Below are 25,658 nucleotides of genomic sequence, written 5' to 3'. Positions count from 1 at the left end.
CATTTATTTGGAGGAAAATATTTATTGTGCCTCTACATTATTTCTACTTGTTAATTTGGTGCATTATTTAGAAATAACATATATATTTGAGAACTTTTTTAGTATGTAAGATTTCATAGAGGAATAACAGATGATAATAAATGACAAGTGAATTCTCAAGGTCAGCCTGTAATCTTATTTTCTGAAGTTCTTAAGGTAATCTCTCTATACATCTTTTGCACATTTCTTATTTTATAATATGCAGGTTATTTAGGCTATTTACCATTTAATTTTATAGAGAGGGCATTAAACATTGAGTCTTTTTTTTTTTTGAGACAGAGTCTTATTTTATCACCCTCGGTAGAGTGCTATGGTGTCACAGCTCACAGCAACCTCCAGCTCTTGGGCTCCAGGGGTCCTCAAACTTTTTAAACATGGGGCCAGTTCACTGTCTCTCAGACCATTGGAGGGCTGGATTATAGTTAAAAAAAAAAAAAAAACAACTATGAACAAATTCCTATGCACATTGCATATATCTTATTTTGAAGTAAAAAAACAAAACGGGAACAAATACAATCACACCACCAAATGTGGCCTGCGGCCATCGTTTGAGGACCCCTGGAGGCGATTCTCTTGCTTCAGCCTCCCAAGTAGCTGGGACAATAGGCACTCACCGCAATGCCCGGCTATTTTTTTGTTGCAGTTTGGCCGGGGCTGGGTTTGAACCCACCACCCTTGGTATATGGAGCTGTCGCCCAACCCGCTGAACCACAGGCGCCACCTGAACATTGAGTCTTAATATTCATAATGGTTATTTTACTATTTCTAAGCTACTGAAATTTTAGGCCTTTTTGATCTCTGCTTTTAGCATAGAATTCTGTTTAGGCCGGGCGTGGTGGCTTTTGCCACCAGTAATCGTAGCACTCTTGGAGGCCAAGGGGGGTGGATTGTCTGAGCTCACAGGTTTGAGACCAGCCTGAGCCAGAGCGAGGCCTTATCTCTAAAAATAGCTGAGCATTGCCGTGGGCACCTGAAGTCTTAGCTACTTGGGAGGCTGAAGCAAGAGAATTGTTTAAAGCCCAGGAGTTTGAGGTTTCTGTGAGCTGTAACAACAGGTACTCTACCAAGGGTGACAAAGTGAGACTCTGTCACAAAAAAAAAGAAATAAAAAAGAATTCTCTAGTTTGTGAATGGTTTCAGTTTGACTGGTTTTTGCATTTTTATTCAAATCATTTTTTAAATTTAATTTTTAAATTGACAAGTAAAAATTATGTATATATTTATGGTGTACAGCATGATGTTTTATTTTATTTATTTATTTATTTTTGTAGAGACAGTCTCACTTTATTGCCCTGGGTAGAGTGCCGTGGCATCACACAGCTCACAGCAACCTTCAACTCCTGCACTTAGGCGATTCTTTTGCCTCAGCCTTGCGAGGAGCTGGGACTATAGGCGTCTGCCTGGCTATTTTTTTGTTGCAATTTGGCTGGGGCCAGGTTCGAACCCACCACCCTTGGTATGTGGGGCTGGTGCCCTACCCACTGAGCCAGAGGCACTGCCTAGCGTCATGTTTTATTTTATGTATACATTGTGGAATGACTAAATCAAGCTATTTAATAAATAACATTTTTTTGTGTGATGAGAGCACTTAAAATCTACTCTTAGCAGTTTTCAAGTACACAATACATTCTTATTAACTATAGTCACAGAACTCATTTTTTTTTTTTTTTTTAATTACAGGGAAATCCATGGTGCACCTTCCAATTTAAGTCCCAGCTATCTGGAGTCAAAGCATGTCTATTGTGTTGATATTAATGAAGAAAAGGCTGATAGTAGTAACCGGGTCTTAAGCAATCAAGAAGATCAGAATATACATAACTGTGAGAGCTCCCAGTCATCTATGATTAATGATACAGTTGTTAGGTTTTTAAATGATCGACCAGCAATTGATGCATTGCAGAATTCTGAATGTTTGATTAAGGTAGGCGCTCCTATGAGAACTGAGGAAGAAATGCCTAATGGGGCAAAAGGAAACGAGAACAACCTGAAGCCCCCTGTGAATAACCTGGGCAATGATGTTGATCCAAAAATGCTACAGCTATCTGACTCTTCTCCATCCTCTACTAGTACTTCCAATTCCCAAAGATTAGATATTTTAAAGCGGCGACAACATGATGTCAAACTGGAAAAACTCAAGGAGCGGATAAGGAAACAGTGGGAACACTCAGAAGAAACACATGGCCGGGGCCAGAATTTGGGTCATATTGACCATCCAGTAATGGTTGTTAATGTTGATAATTCAGTTACAGCAAAAGTCAGAAAAGTGGCAACAGCGCCACCTGCTCCAGCATATAAAGGTTCGTATCTTTTTCTCCCTAACTCCTTGTTCCTCTTTCTTTCTAGGATATATTTGAGTAGAGGGGATCATCTTTATAACAGGATGTGTTTCTCAAATCAAATGTAAAGAAATTATTTAAGATAATGTGTTAAAAATGCAGATTCCTAGATCCTACATGGGACCTAAGTCAGAATCTGGGGATGGGGTTTGGGGTCCAGAATTGGAATTTTTAGTGAGTTCCTTAGAGATGCTTTTTTTGTTGTTGAGACTAAGTCTCACTCAGTCTCCCTGGAGTTGAGTGCTAGGGTGTCATAACTCACAGCAACCTCAAACTCATGGGCTCAAGCAATCCTCTTGTCTCAGCCTCCCAAGTAGATGGGACTACAGGTGCCCACCACAACACCTAGCTGTTTTCAGAGACGACGTCTTGCTCTAGCTCAGGCTATAACTCCTGAGCTCTGGCAATCCACCCACCTTGGCCTCCCAGAGTGGTAGGTAGGATTAAGACATGAGCCACTGTGCCCGGCCTCACCTTGGAGGATTCTTATAGTTTGAGAATTACGATATGAATGTTTAATAAGTAGTGTAAAAGAGAAAATAAAAATTTAGTACCATTTTCAGAGAACTGAAAGAATATTGCCCTCATTTTACCATTGTTTTAGATTGTTATTAGGAATTATTTCAAAAGTAATATTTAAAAGATAATTCAATTTCCAATGAATATTTGTATACAAATATTTTGGCACCAACATGATCTTGTTGATATTTTAACCTTCAAGATTTGCCACAAAGGTTTCTTACTTTCATATTTAAGAAAACAAATATTTAGGTCGGGTGTGGTTGGCTTAGCCTATAATCCTAGTACTCTGTGAGGCTGAGGTGGGTGGATTGTTTGAGTTCAAGACCAGCCTGAGAAAGAGGAAGACCCTGTCTCTATTAAAAATAGAAAATCTAGCCAGTGTTTTGGTGGGCACCTATAGTCCTAGCTACTTGGAGATTGAGGCAAGAGGATTGCTTGAGCCCAAGAGTTTGAGGTTGTGAGCTATGATGACATCATGGCACTCTATCCAGGGTGACAGAGTGAGACTCTAGCTCAAAAAAAAAGAAAGAAAGAAAAGAAAAGAACCCTAAATATTTAAATTAAATTTATACCAACATTAATAGATTTTTCATTGAGAAAATCTTTTCCAGAGCTATTTTTTAAGCCAATTCAAGTTTCTATATGTATAATAGTAGTTATTTTTCTGCATTTATTTTTATATTCCTGAAGTTAATTTCACAGCATCATGCATGTAAAGTTTTTGTTTGAGCTGATTTTTTTGTTCAGTTTAAACCTCTGCCATTGTAGCTTTTGTTTTGTGCATATTTTTGCCAAGTTTAGTTTTTTTTTTGTTTGTTTGTTTTTTGTGACCGTGTCTCCATTTGTCACCCTCTAGAATGCCATGGCATCGTAGTTCACAGCAACCTCCAATTCTTGGGCTCAAGTAATTCCCTTGCCTCAGTCTCCCAAGTAGGTGGGACTATAGGCGCCCGCCAAAATGCCTGGCTATTTTTAGAGACGAGGTCTTGCTCTGGCTCAGGCTAGTCTTCAACCTGTTAGCTCTGGCAATCTACCCTCTTCGGCCTTCCACAGTGCTAAGATTACAGGTGTGAACCACCATGCCTGGCCTCCAAGCTTAGTTTTTATACTAAAAATTTGTATGTATACTTAGGCAGAGCAAAGTATTATTAAGCTTTGTTTCTTCTGTTAATTTTAGGTCATTAACAAATTAGTCTTTGCTGTTATCAATTTTGTTTTCTGTTTCTCTACTAAGGCTAATTTTTCTTATACCAGTTTGCAGTTTTTTTGTAGTCCTAAGATACCTTTAGTAATTTTTTCTATGGAACAAATCTTACTGTGTACAGTTGTAGCAATTATCAATTTTATTTTGTGTTACTTTATTTTGCTAGTCATAACCATTGTGAATTAGATAAAAATGAATAACTTTTGCATTTCATACTAACTAATCTCTGATAAAATTGTGACCATTTCAATTTAGAATACCAAAGAATTGCTCTGTTGTCCAGTATTGGTCTTATGTATCATTAATAAAATTCTTCCATATCATTTTACTCACATGTGTACTACATCCATTCACACTGTTGGCAGAACAGATAGCAAATGGAGGGTTCAGAATGTTGTTATTGGTTCTCAGATAGTGATTACTCCAAGTCTATGCTCTACTCATTTCAGATCCATAAGATAGAGATTACACATTTAAGATTTATTCATTCTATAGTTCTGAAATGCAAAAGATTATTCCATTAAGGGAAAGTTACGATTGTCAACTTAAATTCATATCTTACGTAATATTTACAAAAACCTGAAAGTTAAAAATAAATCCTAAAGAGCTAGGGTTAAAATCTTAAATATAACTTCTTTGAGTTGGTGACTGGATTTCCCCTAGTTCTTTTACTAATTTTTTAATATGCTAGTTTATTTTTTTTTTCTTCACATGGGCTTTCTCTTGCAGGATAGTATACTAGTTTTTATATTAAATACAACTTTTAGGGGTTAATTTATGAAATGTAGCAAACATTTGAGAATTCATTATGAAATATGATTTCCAAAGTACTCAACAATGGACTTACTTTTTCCAACAGTGAAGAACCACTTTCCTACCAACTTTTTGGCAGCATTATGAAAGCATCTTAAAATATTGTATTATTTTATTTGTTCAAACACTTAATAAATTCACTTGGTTCGTATTTCAAAAGATGAAAAGTGTGTATTTTGAGAAACTCTGTCTGGGCGGTGCCTGTGGCTCAGCAGGTAGGGCGCCGGTCCCATATGCCAGAGGTGGCGGGTTCAAACCCAGCCCCTGCCAAAAAAAAAAAAAAAAAGAGAGAAGCTCTGTCACTCTTGAGCTTCAGTCGCCTTTTCCCCTTTTAGAGGTTATATTCATTAATAATTTGCGTATTCCTTTAGAGGTAATTTTTGCATACACAAGCAAGTAAGAGGGAAAGAGGATGTGTATCCATGTATGTGTATTTATTTTCTTCCTCTTTTAATGTAGTTGTTAGCATGCTAACACCATTCTACATGTTTTATTTTGAAAGGAGACATAGGAAATATTCTATGATTCTGCTTCATAAATTTAAAGTGGTAAACACAATTGATGTCTATGTGATTGTTTCTTGTATCATGCATAGGTGTTTTGTATATCTTTTTCTTCTGGTATGAATGCTTGTGAAAGTTAAAGACCCTATCTTGGTCATCCTTATTTTATCTCAGAGCCTAGTATAGTGTCATGGATATAAGTAAGTACACAACATAATAATGTTTTCTATTTAATAAATTCAACCAGTAGGAAAAAAGCATACAAAGAAATGGAAATGAAGACTTGGGGACGGAAAGAAAAATTAATGGTAGACGTTAAAATCTTAAATTTAATATATAAGATTCAAATACAGAGAGACTTACAGGGATAAATGTTTCCTAAAGATGACAGGCAAGGGGGGAGGCGCCTATGGCTCAGTGGGTAGGGCGCCAGCTGCATATACCAAGGGTGGCATTTTCAAACCCAGCCCTGGCCAAACTGCAACAACAAAAAAAATAACCAAGCATTGTAGCAGGCAGTTGTAGTCCCAGCTACTCAGGAGGCTGAGGCAAGAGAATCGCCTAAGCCCAAGAGATGGAGGTTGCTGTGAGCTGTGATGCTACGGCACTCTATCAAGGGTGAAAGAGTAAGACTCTGTCTCTACCAAAAAAAAAAGAGGAGAGGCAAGGGACACACAGTTATGTTTCAGTTTATTCTAAAAATAGTTTGTTATTAGAAAAATGTGGCAATTTTGCCAGGCCACTTGAGGATTGATTGCCATAAATGTCACAGGGAGTTAAACTTAGGCTATAGCGCTTAAGAGCTGAAGAGATTATTTTCTATTAGGTATGTGATTAATTTACCATTACATTTAATCTAACATCTAGAAGTACCATTACCAATTCCTAACTCCAGCCTATTCTTTACATTGATTTAATTATACAAATATTTGTTGGGTGCAAATTCCTTGGTAAGTTGAGCCAATCTTAAAATACAAATCTTTTTACAACTTTGGTTATTGTTCATATTACTGTTTTAAGAATAGCATTCAAAGTTTAGTGCATTTCTTAAAGAACAGTGATACATTTGATATGGAAAATCAAAATAGTAATTCCTAGGAAATCCCGCATATGTAATGTTTCTTGAGAAGTCAAACAATTATATTTTAAAGATCTATTTCCACACTTTGGGCACGTTTTGCCCATATAGACATCAGCTTGTCCATTTGTTTAGCAATAGCCAAAAACAGACTGATGGTAGCAATTAATGTCTGCACTTCAAAAACAGGAAGAGTAGTAGTATTATCTCTCCCTTAATCTTGAGAAGAATAGTTTGTCTCTGTGAAATTCATAATTTAAGATTGGTATTTTTTTTATCATGTAATGTAGTGCTTCTAGTCTTTCTGAATGAATGTATATTGCTTTTTCTGACTGACGCTTACTTGTCCCAAAATTATGCATTCCTCTTTGAAAAGTTTATAAAGCTGTTCATTATTAGTTATTAGGAAAATGCAATTAAAACCATAATGACATATTAACTAGGGTGGCTTCAAAAAAAAAAAAAGACAGACAATAATAGGTATTGGCAAGGATGTAGAGAAATTGGCACCCTCATATGTTGCTGTTGAGAATAAAAATGTACAGCTGCATTAGCAGTTCTTTGGCAGTTGCTCAAATAATTAAACACAGAGTTAGCATATGCCCTAGCAATTCTACTCCAAGGTATAAATACCAAAGGGAACCGAAAGCATGTCTGCACAAAAACTTGTACAAGAATGTTCATAGCAGCGTTTTTTTTTTTTTGAGACAGAGTCTCACTTTGTCTCCCTCAGTAGAGTGCTGTGATGTCACAGCTCACAGCAACCTCCAGCTCTTGGAGTTAGGCGATTCTCTTGCCTCAGCCTCCCGAGTAGCTGGGACTACAGGTGCCCATCACTATTTTTTTGTTGTTATTGTAGTTTGGGCAAGGCTGGGTTCGAACCCGCCACCTTCGGTATATGGGGCTGGCGCCCTACTTGCTGAGTCACAGGTGCCGCCCTCATAGCAATATTATTAACAATAGCCAGAAAGTAGAAACAACCAAAGAGTCTATCAGTTGATTAATGGATAAACAAGATGTTAATCTATTCATACTATGGATTACCACTTGGCAATTAAAAAATATCTTATGTGATGATTGAACCTTGAAAACATCAGGGTAAGTGAAATAAAGATAAGCCAGACACCAAGGACTACATGATGTATAGTTCTATTTATACAAAATGTCTAGAATAGACAAATCTATAAATACGGAAAGTAGATTAGTAGTTGCAGGGCACGGAGTGGGTCACGTGGATAGTGACCGCTTATAGGTACAGAGTTTCTTTTCTCTGTACCTAGGATAATTAAGTACTTTGGAATTAGATAGTGATAGTTGTACAATTTTGTGAATTAATAATTACCACTGAGTTACACACTTTCAAAGAATAAATTTGGTTAGGCGCAATCATCTAGCACGCTGAGAGGCCGAGATTGGTGTTATTGCTTGAGCTCAGGAGTGCCAGACCCTGTCTCTACTGTAAATAGAAAAATTCCTGGGCATTAGGGTGGGCACCTGTAGTCCTAGCTACTTGGGAGGTTGAGGTAAAAGTATTTCTTGAGCCCAAGATTTCGAGATTGCTATAAGCTATGATGCCATGGCACTCTAACCAGGGTGACAGAGTGAGACTGTTCAAAAACAAACAAACAAACAAACAAAAAACCAAACAGCCATTTCAGTACATCGAACTCCATAAAGACAGCACTGGGGCAAGTGAGAGCCAGACAGGTACTCTCACAGTCACCCAGGACCCGTGTGGCTCTGTGCCTCGCTGAGGAAAAATAACATGGGCAAAGGAGATCTTTGGAAGCTGAGAGGCAAAATGTCATCCTGTGCATTCTTTATGCAAATTTGTTGGGAGGAGCACAAGAAGAAGCACCCAGATGCGTCAGTCAGCTTTTTTTTTTTTTTTTTTTGCAGTTTTTGGCCAGGGCTGAGTTTGAACCCGCCACCTCCAGCGTATGGGGTCGGCGCCAGCGCCGTACTCCTTTGAGCCACAGCACCACCCCTTCAGTCAGCTTCTCAGAATCTTCTAAGAAGTGTTTAGAGAGGTGGAAGAACATGACTGCTAAAGAGAAAGGAAATTTGAAGATCTGGCAAAGGCGGATAAGGCCTGTTAAGAAAGAGAAATGAAAACCTATATTCTTGGGCAGGGCCTGTGGTTCAGTGAGTAGGGCACCGGCCCCATATACTGAGGGTGGGGGGTTGGAACCTGGCCCCGCCCCAACTGCAACAACAACAACAACAATAACAAAATAGCCGGGTGTTGTGGCGGGTGCCAGTAGTCCCAGCTACTTGGGAGGCTGAGGCAAGAGAATGGCCTAAGCCCAAGAGCTGGAGGTTGCTGTGAGCTGTGACACCACAGCACTCTACCAAGGGTGACAAAGTGAGACTCTGTCTCTAAAAAAATAAGAAAAAAGGAAACCTATATTCTCCTAAAGGGGAAACAAAAAAGAAGTTCAAGGATCCCAATGCACCTAAGAGGCCTCCTTTGACCTTTTTTCTTGTTCTGTTCTGAGTATTACCCAAAAATCAAATGAGAACATCTCGGCCTGTCCATTGGTGATGTTGCAAAGAAGCTGGGAGAGATGTGGATTGACACTGCTGTGGATGACAAGTAGCCTGATGAAAAGAAGTCTGCAAAGCTGAAGGAAAAATATGAAAAGGATATTGCTGCATACCGAGCTAAAGGAAAGCCTGATGCAGCGAGAAAGGGAGTTGTCAAGGCTGAAAAAAGCGAAAAAAAGAAGAGGTACATGAAGATGAAGAGGATGACAGTGAAGAAGAAGAAGATTATGATGATGAATAAGTTGATTTTATCACAGTTTTTTCCCTTGTCTATAAAGCATTTAACTCTCCTGTACACAACTCACTCCTTTTAAAGAAAAATAAAATGTAAGGCTGTGTAAGATTTGTTTTTAAACTGTACAGTGTTTTTTTTTTTTTTTGTATAATTAGCACACTACCGAATGTGTCCTTAGATAGCCCTGTCCTGGTAGTATTTTCAATAGCCACTAACCTTGCCTGGTACAGTCTGGGGGTTGTAAATTGGCACGGAAATTTAAAGCTGGTTCTTGTTGGTGCTCAGAATAAATTAGGTATATATATGGGGATGGTAGTTCTTTCATCTTCAGTGGTCTCTGATGCAGCTTGTATGAAATAACTGTTGTTCTGTTAACTGAATACCACTCTAATTGCAAAAAAAAGTTGGAGTTGTTTTTTGACATTCTGAATGCTTCTAAGTAATACAATTTTTTATTAAAAAATAATAGTAGGGTGGTGCCTGTGGCTCAGTGAGCAGGGCGCCGGCCTCATATGCCGAGGATGGCAGGTTCAAACCCAGCCCCGGCCAAACTGCAACAAAAAAATAGCCGGGCGTTGTGGCGGGCGCCCGGCTATTAGTCCCAGCTACTTGGGAGGCTGAGGCAGGAGAATCGCCTAAGCCCAGGAGTTGGAGGTTGCTGTGAGCTGTGTGACGCCACGGCACTCTACTGAGGGCAATAAAGTGAGACTCTGTCTCTACAAAAAAAAAAAAAAAAATAGTAAATTTTATTGTATGTTAATTATATCTCAATTTTAAAAAGGATAAAAAACAAAACTTATGAAGCTACTTCATAAGAATGTTTTGTAATTGATATCCATTAGGTTTCAACCCTTCAGAGACCAAGATTCGAACACCTGATGGGAAAGTGTGGCAGGAGGCTGAGTTTCAAAACATGAGTAGAGAACTATATCGAGATTTAGCACTTAACTTTGCAGGTGAGAACAGAGCTTTTTTTGTGTTTTGGATATTTTATACTGCATGCAATCTAATTGATAATATTTAAAAATAAAATTATCAAAGTAATATTAAGTTGAGTAGATTGAGTCAGAAGTCTCTGTTAGCCTCTAGGCTCTGCTCCAGGGCTAAAATTAGCCTACATGGCTAATGAGAGAGAAACTAGGCTATTTTTAAACTGAGGGAATTTCAGAGTCAGGACTGTCCTATTTGAAGGGAATAGCAGAGTCCACTTGATGTTTATAGGCCTCTGAGATCTTTGAAGTAGTGAATAATTTGGCAGGCAGCAAATAAGATGAGGTCAAGATGCTGAAAGAAAAATAAGTATTATAGGAAAGGAATGATGTTAGAAAATTAGAAATAGGAATCCATAGAAGATTGGAAGAGGGTAATAGGAAGGTCATACTAATAGTGTTACTGCTTACTAAATATCTAATATGACCTCGAGCAAGATGCTAGGTACTTAGTCTTTTATGTTTTTTTACAGTTGACAGGAAATAGAAGCTCAAAGAATAATTTTCCTAGCATTGGACAGAGTAGTTAAGAATTGAAATCAAGGGTGGCGCCTGTGGCTCGGTGAGTAGGGCGCCGGCCCCATATACCGAGGGTGGCGGGTTCAAATCCAGCCCTGGCTGAACTGCAACCAAAAAATAGCCGGGCGTTGCGGTGGGCGCCTGTAGGCCCAGCTACTCGGGAGGCTGAGGCAGGAGAATTGTGGAAGCCCAAGAGCTAGAGGTTGCTGTGAGTCCTGTGACATCATGGCACTCTACCGAAGGTGGTAAAGTGAGAAAAAAAAAAAGAAGAAAATTCTTTTTCAAAATTCTACGGAAATTCTACAGAAAAAAAAAGAATTGAAATCAAGAATTCAAACCAGCTCGGTGTGATTCTAAAACCTGAGGTCTTTCTCATAAGTCCTCATAGAGATTCTGCTAATACATTTTTTGGCATTAATTGTCCAGCCCAGCTATTATTATTAGAATTTTGTATTCAGAAATTTTTTTTCATGCGAAGAGGAAGTATTATTTAATAGTTAAGAGCAAAGATTTTGGAATCAGCTTATAAGGTCTCAAATTCTAGCTCTGTCAATATATGGACTATGGGGCAGCGCCTGTGGCTCAGGGAGTAGAGTGCCAGTCCCATATACCAAGGGTGGCGGGTTCGAACCCGGCCAAAACTACAACAACAAACATATGGACTGTAACATAGATATGCTCCTGCCTTAGAGTCTTTTACTCATGCTTATTTCCACTCTGTCTAGAATGCAGAACTCTGTATGTTAAAGTGTATTTATTGAGATCTGTAACTGAGGTTAATTTTTGGGAATTTATATGTATATTTAGTATATTCCTTTAGGTTGGAATTTTTTTAATTTAGTGAGTAGTAATATAAATGTAAAATACTTTGACATGTTTCACTAGCATAATTATAAGGCTTAATATAAGAATTTTATGTTTTTTAAAGTTTTTATGTAGATATTTTTGAATGACATAAGAATTTGTGAAGATACTCTTAAGATTATAGAATCTTGAGATTACATAAATGTAATGATCCTGGCTTGGAAAACATTACTGATGTAACTTTTCCCTATATGTGAAAATGAAGTAAATTTCTCAAAAGTTTCCTGAAAAAAATAATGAAAAATTGTAACCCAATAGTTGAGTACTGGTAATCTTCAGATTTTTTTCCACAGAAGGAGTTGATATTAGTAGCAGGTGGGTCATAGAAATAGTCTGAGTTTCTTTCTCCCTACTTGAATCATATACATTATATTGATTTTTTTTTTAACTGAGGGTGGGGGGAGAAAGAATCATTGTAAGATTTGCTATATTTCTTCTTTTCAGACGATAGCTCTACAAAAGAGAAACCTGCTGAAAAAAGTAAAGAGAAGAAAGCGGTCAAGCCAGTACGAAAAGTCCAAAAAGCAACACAGTTATCAAGTCCAGAATGCAAAACAGGTTAGTTTTCTTAGTGCCACATCCATCCTAAAGTTTCATATTACTAAAGTGGAATCTACATGGATTTACATGTCTGTTAACAAATGTTTGTTGTTTGGTACTTATAAAAATTCAGTACATTTTATGTGTCACTATTTTGTGTGTGTATGTGAGAGAGAGAAAGATTGAGGTATAATTGACGTAGAATAAAATTGAACATATTTAGAATGTACGGTTTGGTATGTTTTCATTATTGTACACGTCTATGAAACTGATGGGAAAGCAATTCTACTTATCTCACAGGGTTCTTGTGAGAACTAAAAGAGTTAATACCTAAAAGCACTCCCCATAGTACTTGGCATTTGATGAGCACTCACATGTTAACTATGACTCCATTAAAACTAGTAATTATTATTTCTAGCTATACTGAAGATGGCTATTTAGAATGTTATATTCATGTCAGTAATTTGGGCTGAGAGTGGAAAAAGTTGGGAACTTGTCACTTTCAGTTTGGAAACATTCTAAGTTCAATCATTCATTCATTAGGCAGATATTTTTGAGCACTTGGTTACATGAGAGGCGTTGTGCTATACTAAGCTTGGGCAATACAGTGGTAAGCAAGACACACATAGCTCCTTCCTTCATGGAACTTAAGATCTTGTCAGTAGACTTGTGGTTACAACAAAGTGGGGTGAATGCTGTGGTAAAAGAGCACAAAGTCTTACGGGAATACTGACTAAGACTGATGGGGTACTGTTTTTTGATTAAACATCTATTTTTTTTTTTTGCTCATAATCAGTACAATGGCAAATAACATATTTTGTGATATCCATTGTTAACTTTGGATATCATAATAGAATGACACTGGCAATATACAAACATTTTATAAGAAATGAGTTATCGGAGGGTTAACTAATTCTCTTACATTATAAGAAAAGTATTTTTCATATAGCATTATGTAATAGTGTTGTCAGTTTGAAATAAAGCACAGGGACCACTAAAACTTAGGAACATTGATCTTGGATTGTATTTATCCAGTTTTGTGGTAGGCTATATGCACTGTGGCAATGAGCTAGACAAAGAATCATTAAATGTGCTAAAACTCTTTTAATAGTTTATCTAGTGCAGTGGTTCTCAACCTTCCTAATTGCCACGTTGTTACAAATGGAATAAAGGGGTCGTGACCCACAGGTTGAGAACTACTGATCTAGTAAAAGTCTTCTTTTTCTATCAATGAGTACATGAAACTCTTCCAGAAAGCCAGAATTTAGAAAGAACCACACAGCATATTCTGCAGGTATAAATAACCGCCCAGTATATTAATGGTTGCTTATTTTTGATTCAGAAAATTAAACTGTAATTGCAGAGAAGCCTGCTCTTTCATTTTGCTTAAGAATGTAAAGTTTCTTATAAATAGATTAGGTAAGTTAAAACCCTTTAAATATTTTAGACTGTGTAAAATTAATAACAAGGTGCAAAAACATTTTTTCTAAAGTAAACACAAATTTATGTAATCATTTTCATTAATATTATACTTCCATTTAAACTTATAAATTTCAGCCCTTTAAAACAAACTCTAAATGGAATGTCTTTTATAGGCAGTCCCTAGGTTATGAATGAGATAGGTTTTATAGGCTTGTTCTTAAGTTGAAATTTGTATATAAGTTGAAACGGGTACATTTATCTATTACTCTGTAAGTGTAAGTCCTATGTCAGTTGGATGTTTGTAATTTGGGGGCCTGTTTGTATTATAATAAAATAGTATCCCAAACACCTGGGAAAATAGAAGAAAACCATCATCCTGCCTTAAAGTACTAGTATTACTTTGTGTACTTTCTTACATTAGTTTTAAAATCATAATAGTATGTAATGATACTCACTAAATACATCTTTTTTTTTTGTATCTGTAAAATTTCATTGTTTTCTCAGCATCTTTTCATAAGAACATTTCTATTGTTTCTCATGAAGATTGATCAACATGGCTACACAATATTCTAGTGGAAACTAACTATTTAACATTCTTTAGTATTTGTTACTTCTGATAGTATAAAAAATGATAGTCAACTATTTTTGCTTTCTTTTAGATTATTTCTATTATATAAATTACTAAAGTTTGTTGGATTATTTGATCAAGGAGAGTGAATACTGTTGCGGTCCATGACATGCAGTATTTTTTTGTTTTTATTTTTTAGAGATGGAGTCTCACTTTGTTGCCCTCGGTAGAGTGCTGTAGCATCACAGCTCACAGCAACCCCTCAAACTCTTGGGCTTAAGTGATTCTCTTGCCTACGTCTCCCAAGTAGCTGGGATTACAGGCACCTGCCACAACGCTTGACTATTTTTCTGTTGTAGTTGTCATTATTGTTCAGCAGGCCCAGGTTGGGTTCGAACATGCCAGCCCTGATGTATGTGGCCAGCACCCTAACCACTGAGCTATGAGTGCCATGCCATTTTCTTTTGTTTTATAAAAAGAAACTCATCCACTTATATTTCAACAAGTAATGTTAAAGTAGAATGATTTCATTGTATGATAATTTTACTGGCATTGATTTTAGTGTAAAAATATTTTATTTCTAATTAAATTAGGCTTAAAATTCTACTTCATTATTTTTACTCATTTTGTTATGTTACTTTGCATTTACACAGTTCTACATATTTATTTCATATTTTTTGTAGTCTTTATTTTGTGATCCATCTTTCTTTTTATTTATTTATTTATTTATTTATTTTTATTAAACCATAGCTGTGTACATTAGTATGATCGTGGGGCACCATACACTTGGTTCATAGATCGTTTGACACATTTTCATCACATTAGTTAACATAGCTTTTGTAGCATTTTCTTAGTTATTCCATCTTTCATTTGTTGTGTTTTGAAGTTCCTATCTATTTTGAAGTGATTGTTTAATTTTAATTTTCTTATAGTCCAAAATTAATAGATGAAAATCTCTTCTTCTCCTGGTAAACAGCTATTTTTATTAAAACATACTTATTTTTATGTACTTTTATAAGGAGAGAAACTTAAAATGTTTAGGATACTTTTTTAAATGTCATTTTATGCATAGAAAAGTAGTGTGTACTTTTGGCATATATGTGTAAAATATATTATGAAAGTCCGTATAATACTATCCCCTTCCAAGGTATAATCACTGTTAATTGTTTCTTCAAAATTCTTTTTCTATACTTAGATTAAGTCATTCATTTGTTCAAGAAACATATTTTATCTATGCCTTATACTGTGCTAGTATTGATAAACCAAATACTTATTAAATGTTAATAGACACAAAATAGACATATTTGTGTTCTGTTGAATTCTGTACTCTAGTTCTTGAAGTTTTAGGAATCATTATTATTTGGTACTTTCAAAGCATTTTACACAGATTTCAGAGGTGCGGGTGATTAAAGATATAAACAAATAGTTAACCAATTTGGGGAGTTTAGGGTTAAAACTACAGTTACGGTCAAACAAAACCTTTGACCTTGGCTGAGATAATCATAAGATTAATTGTAAATTATAAGATTAATTATAAAATCTGTATGATTGAGTGGATACATTTCTTGGTGTTAATGTTTAAGTTTTAAAGTATACATGTATATTTTAGGTAGTAGTCGTCTTATAAGTACATCTTCTTGGCGAGATGGACAAAAATTAGTAAAGAAGATTCTGGGACCTGCACCCAGGATGGAGCAAAAAGAGCGAAGAACAGCATCAAGTGACAGAGGTGGAAGAGAAAGAACTGCTAAATCTGGTGAGTGGCTATAATTAAAATTGTTGAGAAAACAATTAAAAATTGCTTATGTAGCTAAGCAATTAGTTATATAACCAACTAATATAACTAGGTGAAAATACTCTTCATAATGTGTTAGGACTTTATAATTGTGACTGTAGCTCAAAAAAGAAATGTTCTCTTGGGCTTGTCTATGGATAATCTCTGCTGATAGGTGTTATGCTCATCTTTATTAAGAATCCTGTTTATGTTATGTTCGTTACATTTATCTGTCATTGTGAATATGAAAGCATTATTTTAGTCAAATCATATTAGACTTTTAGAGACCTTAAGAGAATTAAGTCCAGTTTGTCTGATCTCAGTATATTCAAACAAACACGGATAAACATTCACAAGGTTGAATTTTTCTTACTTGACAAATTAGGAAACAGGCTTTGAAAGAGAAGTGAATTTTCTCAAGGGTATGTAATTAGTGGATGGCAAAATATGATGTAGGATCCAGAACTCTTTAGTTTGATCCTCAAGTTTAATGTTTTCACTTATTTAACTATCTTGAATGCTATTTGAAATATAAATACCCATAGGCCAGCTTTCCTTTTCAGTGGCAAAATTTTTCTCGCTTAATTCAAACTTCTGGAGTGAGTTCAGTAAGAAATGAAATTACAATTATAATTTGGTATGAAGAAGCCAAATATACATATGTAATACTTTTTTTGTTCCTCTTTACTTTTATCTGGCTTGTAAATAAGCTTACATGTATTCTCAGTCTAAAATTAAGCCACATCAGCAAATATTTAGATGATAAAATGATTGTTTTTCTGTATATTTACTTTTTCTGTCATTCACTAGAGAGTTGTAGGGGCTTATTTTTTTTTTTTCCAGAATACTAATGGGTACGTGTTTTGTTTATGTACTTTGTTTTTGTACAGATCGAGTCAAAGTTATAAATGTGCCCTTCACCCAGATAGTGTGCATTGTAATCAGTAGGTATGACATTTATTCAACAAATATTTACCGAGTGCTCACTACATAGCAGACATTGCTCTAATCTTTAGCAGGGTTGTCCAGCCTTTTTTCTTCTCTGCTATACATTGGAAAAAGAGTTGTCTTTGGCCACACATTAAATGTACAAACACCAGTGAAAGCTGATGAACACAAAAAGAGGGTCTGTGCATAATTTCCTGTTATGTGCTACCACAGATAAGCAAAAAAGTCTTCATATAATCCACATGTGGCCCAAGGGCTACAGGTTGGACACCCCTATAAGTTTAGGGCTTCAGAATAAAAAAAATAGACCAAAATCTCCAACAATGTGAAAGAGGCATTCTGTAGAAGGAAATATTATGTTCTACGTATTGTGTCATACTAAATTGTCTCTTTTCTCTGAAAATAGGGTAAATACTAAAAAATTTAAAGGTATTTGACAATTAGTTTCATAGATATTTTTAAAGTATAGTATGAGTGTGACGAGAGACCAATTTTATTTTCCAAAAGGATGTGTAAATTAAACTTTCAGAAATTTTCTGATAAGCTCATCTAAATATAGCGCCATTTCTTTCTTTCTTTTTGTTTTTCTAATAGAAATGGCGTTTTATGCTGTCACGTAGGCTGGAGTGCAAGCACGATCATAGCTAATTGTATCCTCGAACTCCTGGGCTCAAGTGATTGTCTTACCTCAGCCTGTCAAGTACCTAGGACTACAGGCTAACACTATTACCCCCAGCTAATTAAAATAGTTTTTTTTCCTTTTTTTTTTTTTAGGGACAAGGTCTTACTATGTTGCCCAGGCTGGTTTTGAACTTTTTGGGTTGTTTTTCTTTTCTTTTCTTTTTTTTTTGAGACAGAGTTTTGCTACGTTGCCCTCAGTAGAGTGTTGTGGCGTCACAGCAACCTCAAACTCTTGGGCTTCAGTGATTCTCTTGCCTCAGCTTCCCAAGTAGCTGGGACTACAGGCCCCCGCCACAATGCCTAGCTATTTTTTGTTGCAGTTTTCATTGCTGTTTAGCTGGTTTGGGCCGAGTTCGAACCTGCCAGCCTCTGTGTATGGGGCTGGCGCCGTAACCACTGTGCTACAGGCGCTGAGCCAGTATTGAACTTGTTCCACATGATCCTCTCATCTTGGTCTCCCAAGGTGCTGGGTGTATAGTGTGAGCCACCTTGCTGTGCTATCATTTTATATAATTATGAAATGGGTCAGTATTGTAGAATTTCCAGAAAAATTAATATTTTCAGTGCCTTTATTATTTGACATTCAGTCCGATCTTGGCAAAGCTTTAAAAAATTATTATTTTTAAGATTCTTAAGGTATTTTCAATTTCCTTGATTCTAATTAGGATGGCTTCTATTGATTTTAACAGTTATTTTTTATTTTTTGGTGAGGCAAGAGCTATTCCCTGGGGCTAGAGTGCAGTGATGTCATCATTGCTCACTGCAACCTCAAACTCCTGGGCTCAGACAATCCTCCTGCCTCAGTCTCCTGAGTAACTGGAACTACAAGTGCGTACCCCACACCTAGCTGAGTTTTTTTTTGTTTTTTGTAGAGACAAGGTGTTGCTTAGGCTGTTCTCAAACTCTTGGCTTCAACAGAACCTCCTGTCTCAGCCTTCCAAAGCGCCAGGCCTTTTAACAGTTTTTTTGAGAGTTGTGGGGGGAGACAAATAGTTACGTTAAATATGTACATGAGAGAGAAATAGTAATGTTAACTATTCACGTCAACCACAACATATGCCTGTTTTTCAGAAATATTAAAAGGTATATATATATTTTTAAATCAAGGAAGTAGTTTTTCACAAGTTGAAATTCTTCTTTTACTACTAAAATGGGGGGATTTGGGCCAGATGTGGTAGCTCTTGCCTGCATTCTGGGAGGCTGAGGCGGGGAGGGTGGATTGCTTGAGCCCAGGAGTTCAAGACCAGCCCTGAGAACATAGTGAGACCCTGTCTCCACCTAAAATTAGAAAAATAAAAAGGGTATTTTTCTTTCCTTTTATAATGTTCTTTAGAAGGCAAGACTGTAGGATATTTTGAGTTTTTAAGGTAAAGCGAAATTCTCTAATTTTCTTCATAGTCAGTAAATCTTAGAAGTGAGTATAGAATGTTAATATGTCACTAACAAGCTCATACTTTGCAGGGGGTCATGTCGGAAGAGCAGAATCTGATCCCAGGTTGGACGTTTTACATAGACATCTTCCAAGAAGCTCAGAATGTTCGAAAAGTAGAGCTCGGTCTGAAAATAATATAAAAAAATTAGCTCCATCTCTTCCAGATAATAAACAGGAGGAAAATAATGCCTTAAATAAGGACTTCTTACCTATTGAAATTCGTGGCATTCTTGATGACTTACAGCTGGATTCTACAACTCAGATTTCCAGGCAAGAGACTGACGAGTTACAGAATCAGAAGTCATCAGCACCTGTACAAGTTCCTAGGAGTAATAGCCCAGTAAAAAGAAAACCTGACAAAATAACAGCTAATGAAGATCCCCCTGTTATTTCCAAAAAACGTCACTATGACACAGATGAGGTACGACAGTACATTGTTAGACAGCAGGAGGAAAGGAAGAGGAAGCAGAATGAAGAAAAGAAGGCTCAAAAGGAGGCTACTGAACAAAAGAACAAACGATTACAAGAGCTCTACCGAAAACAGAAAGAAGCCTTTACTAAAGCAAAAAATATGCCTCCTTCTGAGCCATCGGCAACTAGGCGGCTACAGGAAACTTACTCCAAATTACTACTTGAAAAGCCCTTGCTTGAAGAGCCCTCTCATCAACATGTTACGCAGGAAACACAGGTAATAGTAGTGACAGAAAAACAAAGGAAAGAGGAGAGTAGTTTATGGTGAGAAAAGCTTGCTATATTGTTTAAAAATATTCCATTATTCCTAATATTTAGACATATGCTCAGATAATATTTATAATAATCATTGCCGTTCATGAAATTTATTATGTATGAAGAGTAATATGGTGGAAATAAGAACTGAATTAAGAGTTTCTGCTAGGCCCAGTGGCTCCCACCTAAGGTGGGAGGATTGCTTCAGGCCAGGAGTTCAAGATCAGCCCGGGCAACACAGTGAGACCTCTGTCTCTACAAAACAGTTAAATAAAAAAACCCCAAACAGCCAGGCATGGTAGTGTGCACCTATAGTCCTAGCTTGGGGAAGATCCCTTGAGCCCAGGATTCAAAGCTGTAATGAGTTATGATCATGACACTGCACTCCAACCTGGGCAATAGATCGAGACTCTGTCTCTTAAAAAGTTTCCTAGGGTGATTGTTACTGATCTTTTTTTTTCTCTCATCATTGCTATTATTTAATACTTTCATTCCTGCCTAGTTTTCATTGTAGTACTGAGTAAAGTTAGACTGTATTAATGAAATACAATTGACCTTTGAATGACTTGAAGGTTAGGGGCACCAGTCCTCCACCCAGTTGAAAATTTATATATAATTTTATTATTTATTTATTCATTCATATTTCAGGTTAATGTGAGGATACACATATTTGGTTAGGTCAAAATATTTGAATTTATGAGGTAAGAGTCCCTCTTGTAGTCATGTCCTACACTACATGTAATTTTTTTAACTTCTCTAAAACGTAACTACCAATAGCCAGAACCCTGGCTATTAAGATGGGAAGCCTTAATGATAGATAATATAACATATACAGTTGATTAACACATAATTTGTATGTTATATGTATTATATACCATACATATCCTTGCAATAAGGTAAGCTAGAGAAAAGAAACTGTTCTTGCGAAAATCAGGAAGAGAAAATATGTTCACTGTTCATTAAGTGGAAGTGGGCCATCATAAAGATCTTCATCTTTCTCTTCACTTTGAGTAGGCTGAGGAAGAAGAGGAAGGTACTGTTATCTCAAAGGAGGCAGGAGAGGCAGGTACACTTGGGGCAACTTTATGGAAATAACCTTGGAATTTCTGACTTTTTCCCTTTTTTGTGTCTTTAGAATTTTCTGTATGATACCAATCCTTTCTCCACCATTTACTTCAGTTTCAGTTCCATATTGGAGAAGGATCCATGTTGTAAAAGAAATCCAAAGCAGTCTTAAATAATTAGAACCCTTCTGCTGGATTGTGTACTGTCAGCTTATTTCTGGCTTTGCTTCTTCTCCAGATATTTCTTTGTTATTTGTACTAATTTGGAAGCACTCATCCCCATCCAGTTGTCTTAATTCCTCTGGTGTGGTATCTGTTACCTCTTGAATTTCTCCATGATCCATAACTTTAAACTCTTTATCCCCTACCTTTTTCACCATATCCACAGTCTCTGTCATGGTTTTCTTGATTGGCTATGTAGTAAGTCCTGTGAAGTTATGCACAACTTCTGGACACAGTTTTCTCCAGGAGGAATTTGTTGTTTGAAAATACTTCCTGCATATCAGACATTTACATTACGATTCATAACAGTAGCAAAATTACAGTTATGAAGTAGCAACGAAAATAACTTTATGGTTGGGGGGTCACCACAACTTGAGGAACCGTGTTGGGGTCCTCTTCCATAGCACTGATAACCTTTTCCATAGAGTGCTGTGTGTAATGAGCCTTAAAGGTCCTTATGACTCCCTGAGTTAGAGATGTATTCAGGGGAAAATAGAATATTTCATTGTCTTTGGTGTTGAACTCATGGGATTTTGGTGGCCAGGTGTATTCATTGTCCAATGTCAAAAGAACTTTAAAAGACAATCCCTTAGTGGCAGGGTACTTTCTAACTTCAGGACACAACAATAATATAACCAGACCAGAAAAACCATCCAGGCTTTCTTGTTATACAACCAAAAGACTGTGAGCTGGAATTTATCTTTTCCCTTTAAACCTCTGGGGTTAACAGCCTTGTAGACAAGGGCAGTGCAGTCACAAAACCTGACTGTATTTGCACGAAAACAGTAGTTAACCTGTCTCTTCCTACCTTAAAGCCTGGTGCTTGCTTCTCTTCCTTACTAATAAATGTCCTTTGTGGTATTTTTTCCTAGGGTTGGGTACTTTTGTCTACATTTAAAATCCATTCAGGGAGATATACTTTCTTCTCAGTGATTGTTCGTTAACAGTGTTCTGTAACTTAATCTGTTGCCTGTTGGTTGGCAGCAGCTGCTTCTCCTGTTATTTGACTTTTTTTTTTTTTTTTTAGAAACAGTCTCAGTTTGTCACCCAGGTTGGAGTACAATGGGGTACTCCAAATAGTGGGGTAATCTTAGCTCACTATCTCCTTAAACTCCTGGGCTCAAGCATTCCTCCCTCCACAGCCTCCCAAGTAGTTGGGACTACAGTACAGGTGTGCACCACCACATCCAACTAATTTTTTAATATATATATATATATATTTTTTTTTTTTTTTGTAGAGACAGAGTTTCACTTTATTGCCCTCAGTAGAGTGCTGTGGCATCACACAGCTCACAGCAACCTCCAACTCCTGGACTTAGGTGATTCTCCTGCCTCAGCCTCCTGAGTAGCTGGGACTACAGGCGCCTGCCACAACACCCAGCTATTTTTTTTTGTTGTTGCAGTTTGGCCGGGGCTGGGTTTGAACCTGCCACCCTCAGTATATGGGGCCAGCGCCCTGCTCACTGAGCCACAGGTGCCACCCTTTAATATTTTTTTTAAGAAACAGGGTCTTACCATGTTTCTCAGGGGTTCTCAAACTCCTGGCCTCAAGTGATCTTCCCACAGTGCTGGTATTACAGACTTGAGCCACCATGCCTGACCTTATCTTGACATTTCTTAAGCCAACCTTCTTTCTAAAATTATCAAACCATCCTTTGCTGACATTGAATTCTCCGGTTCTCACTTTCCTTTTGCTTTAAGTTCTTATGTGACAAGCTCACCTTTCTCCAATGGCCTATAGGTATTCCTTTCTTATAGCAATCCCACACTCACATAAAAGCCATACTTTCAATGTGAGATAAAAAGGTATTTTGCAAAAAAATGCAAGGGTTTCATATCTTTTGGCTTAGTTGCAGCTATGACTTCATGAGTTTCCTTTGTTCTTTCTACAATGATCTTTATGTTGTATACATTTATTTTGAAATGGCAGTCAGCTTCAGCCGCAGACCTCAATCTATAGTACATATCAAGCAATTTATATTTTTCTTGCAATGACTTTTCTTTTTTCTTGTCATGACATTTCTTTCCTTTTTGTGAATGCTTCCACCATCACTGCTACCTCTTTATATGGGTTCCATGGTGTTATTCAGGGTTTTATTGCACTAAAAACTATGAAAAAATATATGAGAACCACGAGTAGATCAGTTTTTACTATAAGATGTGATTATTGGAGAGACAAACTGGTTACATAGAGATGACTAGTATCACATGGTGTTTAAAGCTGATAATTATAACACTTCTACCCATTGTAGTAGCAACAGGAGGCGGCTATGAAATTATTACAGGAGTACAATCTGTACTGAGGTGAATTTTGTGCAGTTATGATTTAATACTACATCTGTACATTTATTTGTTTCATCTTAAGTTTGAATGGCCCTATGTACAGTCTGTGTGGGTAATGTTTGATAAATTGTAACTTTTATTATAGATTTGGTATATTTTGTAGTAGTAAATGATAAAATATATATTTCATGCATTCTTTACATACCTAACTTAAATTTTTTGGACATATTCTAGGCTGCAAAGTGTGTCTGCAGGTTTTTTGAAATTGTTGCAAATCTCTAAAACATTTTTCGATGTATTTATTGAAAAATATTTTTGTTAGTGGATCCACACAACTCAACCCCATATTGTTCAAGGGTTAGCTGTACTTAGTTTTGTGATCTGTGCTGAAATTGAAAGTATCCTACTTTAGTGTGCTAATGTTTTTAAGAACAGTAACATTGAGTACATACCACTACTGTTTTGAAGATTTTACTTACTGGCTTAAACTTCAGTAAATTGTCACAACCCTGAGAAGAGTAGGCACTATATTATATCTGCTTATCAAGTGAAAAAACTGAGGTTTAGGAAAGTTATACTTCCTTCTAAGTGTGCATTTAGGATTAGGTGCTCTTGTTGGATTTTAGATGATGTTTTGCTGTTAACTCTAGATGATGTTTTGCTGTTAACTCTAATGGTTGTTTTGAAAGGAACCTAAATTTGAATTAGTTTTACTTGAGGGAAAAAAACCCCTACATTTTATGATCTTTGTAAATCTAAGTTGACTTTATGTTTATCTTACGTGCTACCTGAGTGTATCTTTGTGGTGGAAGTCAGATAAATTTGATCTCCCTTTTTTCCTAGGCTAGACCAGGGTATCAGCCATCTGGAGAGTCCGATAAAGAGAACAAAGTACAGGAACGTCCCCCAAGTGCATCTTCCAGTAGTGACATGTCTCTATCAGAACCTCCACAGCCTCTTGCAAGGTAAAAAGGGGAAAGCAAAAGATGATTACAATTTCTTTCTTTGCATGAAGCTTAGTAGCGTGGTCTATGCTGAGAATTTTGCTCACTGATCACTTGTGTGAGCAAGATGGGAGAGAGAGGTTTATTTAGAAATTGTTTAATATTGGCTGGTCCACTGGTAATGATAACTTATTAACATGAATGACACTAATGTATAACAACTACTCATTGCTAAATTTGACAGGCAAAAAAAGAAAAAAAAAAAAGGAAATTGTTTAATATCTCTTGATGGATACTTAAGCATGGTATACATCTGTACTTACTATATCCCTTACTCTGTTGTTCATAGTTGACCTGTCCTTTAATCTAATGTAAACATCACTTTCTCCTAAATTAAAAAACACTCTTGCCTTCTCTGAATTAAATGCATAATAAAAAATTGTTGGATGAATGAATCACAGTGAAATGAACATTTTAGCGTATTTGTAGTGAATAATTTTTAAAAGAAATTTCTATATACACATTGCGATTCATAATTTCTTTCTATAACTCATACCAATTTATCCATCTTACCTTTCAAGAGCTATAGTTAGATGTGCATGTGAACATATGATCAAAGACTAGGAAGGGATCTAATTGGATTTCACATTGTTTTTTTGTTGTTGTAGTTGTTATTTTACATTGTTGACTATTTCACCTTAAATTTTCTCAGGGAAATATTTTTACTGTAATATATTGCTTGTAATAAAGTAAAAAAAAAAGCTCTTTGGCATGGATATTAAGGTGATTTTTAGATCATGATTATAAATTATACTTTGTAATAATAACCATTTTGAGAAGGAGGAAGATTTTAAAACTCTTTAAGAATGCACAACTGAGGGGCGGCGCCTGTGGCTCAGTGAGTAGGGCGCTGGCCCCATATGCCGAGGGTGGCGGGTTCAAACCCAGCCCTGGCCAAACTGCAACAAAAAAATAGCCGGGCGTTGTGGCGGGCGCCTGTAGTCCCAGCTGCTCGGGAGGCTGAGGCAAGAGAATCGCGTAAGCCCAAGAGTTAGAGGTTGCTGTGAGCCGTGTGACGCCACGGCACTCTACCGAGGGCCATAAAGTGAGACTCTGTCTCTACAAAAAAAAAAAAAAAGAATGCACAACTGAAAATCAAATTAGTTTCTAATTTGAAGTTAATACACATGATCCTCTAATCTCCCCCCACCCCAATAATAATGTTGATAAAAAACTAGCTTACAGTAATTGTTTCTTAGGTTCCAAGTGCTGATCCTAAGCACTTGGTGTATATTATCTTATTTAATCCTTGTAATTCATTGACTATGGTACTGTTATTTCTGTTTTACAGAAGAGGTAATTGAGGGCTGGAATTTAATTAATTTTCTCAAAAATTAAAATATTC

General features: G+C 36.6%; 1 protein-coding gene across 4 annotated transcripts in view; it reads left to right on the top strand.

The window, feature by feature from the left end:
- CEP350 (centrosomal protein 350) overlaps positions 1-25,658 on the top strand; it is a 193,870-nt gene that overhangs the window by 40,886 nt on the left and 127,326 nt on the right. For 3 of the 4 annotated variants that reach the window (XM_053607967.1, XM_053607965.1, XM_053607966.1), the window contains exons 6-11: positions 1,720-2,336; positions 10,120-10,233; positions 12,094-12,207; positions 15,789-15,935; positions 19,044-19,702; positions 24,153-24,274. In XM_053607967.1, the coding sequence (XP_053463942.1) occupies positions 1,720-2,336; positions 10,120-10,233; positions 12,094-12,207; positions 15,789-15,935; positions 19,044-19,702; positions 24,153-24,274 (1,773 nt within the window). The remainder of the gene's footprint in view (positions 1-1,719; positions 2,337-10,119; positions 10,234-12,093; positions 12,208-15,788; positions 15,936-19,043; positions 19,703-24,152; positions 24,275-25,658) is intronic. The other variant, XM_053607968.1, reaches the window with a different exon arrangement.

This window comes from Nycticebus coucang, chromosome 10 (genome assembly GCF_027406575.1).
Source record: "Nycticebus coucang isolate mNycCou1 chromosome 10, mNycCou1.pri, whole genome shotgun sequence".
Lineage (NCBI taxonomy): Eukaryota > Metazoa > Chordata > Mammalia > Primates > Lorisidae > Nycticebus > Nycticebus coucang.
The sequence above is the reverse complement of the archived record's forward strand: the minus strand, read 5'-3'. Positions and strand labels throughout refer to the sequence as shown.